This window comes from Atta colombica, unplaced genomic scaffold (assembly GCF_001594045.1).
Source record: "Atta colombica isolate Treedump-2 unplaced genomic scaffold, Acol1.0 scaffold135, whole genome shotgun sequence".
Classification (NCBI taxonomy): domain Eukaryota; kingdom Metazoa; phylum Arthropoda; class Insecta; order Hymenoptera; family Formicidae; genus Atta; species Atta colombica.
In genome coordinates this window covers 1,356,903-1,360,398 of record NW_017259223.1, presented here as the reverse complement: position 1 = coordinate 1,360,398, position 3,496 = coordinate 1,356,903, and the positions used below count along the sequence as shown (strand labels likewise).

Sequence of the window (3,496 nt, the reverse complement as noted above, 5' to 3'; positions counted from 1 at the left end):
AAATATATAAATATATAAGTATATATAAGTATTGAATTGTATATAAGTATATATAAATCAGATATTATATACAGAAATATGTATAAGTATATAAGTATATATATATAAGTATTGAAAAATATACACAAAATTAAAATATAAAAACATAAAAAAATTATAAAACAAAAAAAGTAAAAAAAATATAAAAAATAAATTTTGAAAACCAAACAAAAAAGAAAAATCAAAAAGGAACTATAAATTTTCTACGTTCATGTCATTAGTTCTGAATGACTAAAGGAACTAAAGGAAAGAATCTGAATTTATATTCACTTAATATTGCTATTGTTAACATTGCTCTTAGAGTTCGAAATTTTATAAATCTATGCTCAGAATTGAATCAGCGAGATCAAAAACTCCCAAAATACAATATTTTTGAGAAAAACAATATTGAAAGTATACAGGACATAAGAATCAAATATAACATAATATTTTAAAACTACTCTCGATATTGTTTTTTAAATTAAAAGTCCTTCGTTCTTGTAAGAACTTATTTTTGAGAAAATAAACATTTTTTTATATTTAGTTGTAATTGTATATTTTTTATATTTAATTGTAATTGTATGTTCCTTACCGAGAAAACCACTTTTATGGTTCTGCATAAATCTCGAAATTTTGCACCATGTGTATGTTACTTATATAAAAAAATTTTTAAGAAAAAAGAATCAGTATTTTAATGAAAAAATGCCGGCAGTCTAATGTTAGTTTTAATAACTTTCTAACAAAAGTAACAAGCTCTTACTAACATCTATTAAAGATCACTCATGATCTTGATAACACATGCCAAGATCAAGATAGGAGTCGAATTCATTATATTGTAAACATTTATCAAAATTTTTTTATGTAATTAAAGACTAAAAAATGATAATGCAATAAATAAACAACTGTATATAGCATTTAGTTCAAATAATTTTGTTTTATTTTTTTGCTCTTGTCTATATAACATTAATTATCACAGGAATGAATTTTCATATATAGGGTTAATAAAAAATCCTGGTGAAATATCTCGAACAGGTGAAATATCTCGAAAACAAAGCATTTTGGTGAAAAATGATTCAGACAAAAGTTGTAGAGTTTTAAAAGATCTATTTGTACTGATCACGTCTGTTTGACCTTGGATAGTGTTGCTAAGGTTAGGTCAAAGTCACATTGATTTTTTTTTAAATGAGATACCCTATTTTTTATTCCAGAATTTAATGGCTGATATCAAGAGTTTTTCAAAACATTACAATTAAGTTTTATTTTCGTTAAGTACTTTTCGAATTATAAGGCTTGAAAGTTACAATATCGCCGGCATTAACAATACCCAAGATATCCGACTAATAATTAAAATCTCTTGAAAATTATTCAAGATCCATATCTAAATTTGTCAAGATCAAGCTATTGGAGGTTATTCCTCTTATTTTCATTTTTGCTAAAAATTCATTTTTAAGAGATATTATAAATCTAGATTAGTTGGATATTTTTTAGATATAATATGTATAATTATTTTTTGGGTAATGATAATGCCAGCGATATTATAAATTTTAAATACTTATTTATAACTTTAAGTACTTACGAAAAGTACTTAATGGAAGTGAACTTTATTATAGTGTTTTGAAAAGCTCTTGACATTAGCTATTCTGGAATAAAAAATAGGGTGTCCTATTTAAATCGATTGACCTGACCTTGGCGACGCCATCCAAAATCAAATAGATGTGATCAGTAAATAGATATTTTTAAACCTTACAACTTTTGACTTTTTTTGTCTGAATCATTTTTCCCAAAAAATACATCTTTTTTTCGAAATATTTCAATGGTCCGGAACTTTTTACTCATCCTATATGTACTACACATATTTACAATAAATACAACTTTAAAATGCGTCACTTAATAATCGGCGGCATTACTAGCCAGATAATCGCGACGCCCGATATTAGACGCCTGCTTGTTTTGCACAGCCTCCAATTTTGGACACTCTGTAATCCTATGTCCAAGTCCACCACAATAACTACATCCGCGTTCGTCTGCGATAAAACATGAAAGATTTCTTTATAATTATAAGAAATAGCAACATAAATTTATAAAGAAAAAATATATCTTACCTCCCAGATTGAGATATTTTTCATTCTCAGAGCAAAGCTCCAGCAAGAATGGTGGCACCTTTTGCTTTGCTTCCATTAGTAAATGTTTAAGATCGAGCAGTACTGATTCATCATTTGCTTTATTAATGAAAGTCGTTGCTATACCAGTACGTCCAGAACGGCCAGTTCGTCCTATCCTGTGCACTAAAAATTATAAAATTATGTTAAACATCTTTTTTTTCGAAATTACCATTTTTCATTTATCATGTATATATTACCGTAATTTTCTACGTCGTCTGGCATGTCGTAATTAATAACGTGTTGCACATCGGCAAAATCGAGACCCTTTGATGCAACATCTGTTGCAACGAGTACATCTTTTCGACCTGCGCGAAACGCTTCCACTGAACGTGATCTTTCTTCCTGATCTGAAAAAATATAATAAAATGAATGAATATATTTAATTTACATTGATATTTATATTGATATTTACATTAATATTTTAATTGTGAAAAATTAATACGATTGATCAGTAATCTTGCAATAATTTTATCAGTATATTAATGTTTAATAAAATATAGTTTATCTGAAATATTGTACCTATTCCTCCATGTATTGCAACAGCTTCCACTCCTTTTATAAGCAAATACTCATGGATGGCATCCACATCACGCTTTTTTTCTGCGAATATTAAGACTGGTGGTGCAGTTTTCTGAAGACATTCCAAGAGATAAACAATCTTAGCCTCTTGTTTGACATATTCCACCTCTTGTATTACGTTCATTGATGCAGCACCAGCTCGGCCAACGTTTATAGTTACAGGTTTCACCAATGCTGAACGCGCAAAATTTTGAATTCTTTTCGGCATAGTAGCAGAGAATAAAAGTGTTTGCCTCTGACCCTGTAACAGGCAACAGTTATTATTATTATTTTAATAAATATTTAATCTTTTCTTGCATAAAATGCATGAGAAGGTACTAGTTACCTTAAAGAAAGAAAATATTGTTCGAACATCTTCTTCGAATCCCATATCTATCATGCGATCTGCCTCGTCCATGCAAAGATAACGGCATACACTTAAAGTAACCATCTTTTTATGTAACATATCCATCAATCGTCCCGGTGTTGCTACCATTATATGTACACCTCTATGAATAATAATAAAAAATAAATTGCAACATATTAGAGATAAAAATATGAAAAATATAATTAACAATAATAATCACTAACTTGTTGATTATAGCTAATGACTCTGAAACTGGCACACCTCCTATTGCCAAGCAACAGCGTATCTCTGGACAGTCCGTTTGTCTTAAGCTATTGGTATAGTGTCGAATTATGTCATAGGTTTGCTTAGCCAATTCTCTTGAAGGACATATTATCAAGCCTATGAATAA

General features: G+C 28.7%; 1 protein-coding gene across 1 annotated transcript in view; it reads right to left on the bottom strand.

Moving 5' to 3' along the window:
• Window positions 1–1,627: 1,627 nt before the first annotated feature.
• The window catches only part of LOC108684488 (ATP-dependent RNA helicase abstrakt), a 3,258-nt gene continuing 1,389 nt past the window's right edge, over window positions 1,628–3,496 (bottom strand). The window contains exons 5-10 of the mRNA XM_018188835.1: window positions 3,330–3,486; window positions 3,085–3,247; window positions 2,700–3,000; window positions 2,378–2,527; window positions 2,121–2,303; window positions 1,628–2,042 (exon numbers count right to left, since the gene is read on the bottom strand). Of these exons, the coding sequence (XP_018044324.1) occupies window positions 1,906–2,042; window positions 2,121–2,303; window positions 2,378–2,527; window positions 2,700–3,000; window positions 3,085–3,247; window positions 3,330–3,486 (1,091 nt within the window). The 3' untranslated portion in view covers window positions 1,628–1,905. The remainder of the gene's footprint in view (window positions 2,043–2,120; window positions 2,304–2,377; window positions 2,528–2,699; window positions 3,001–3,084; window positions 3,248–3,329; window positions 3,487–3,496) is intronic.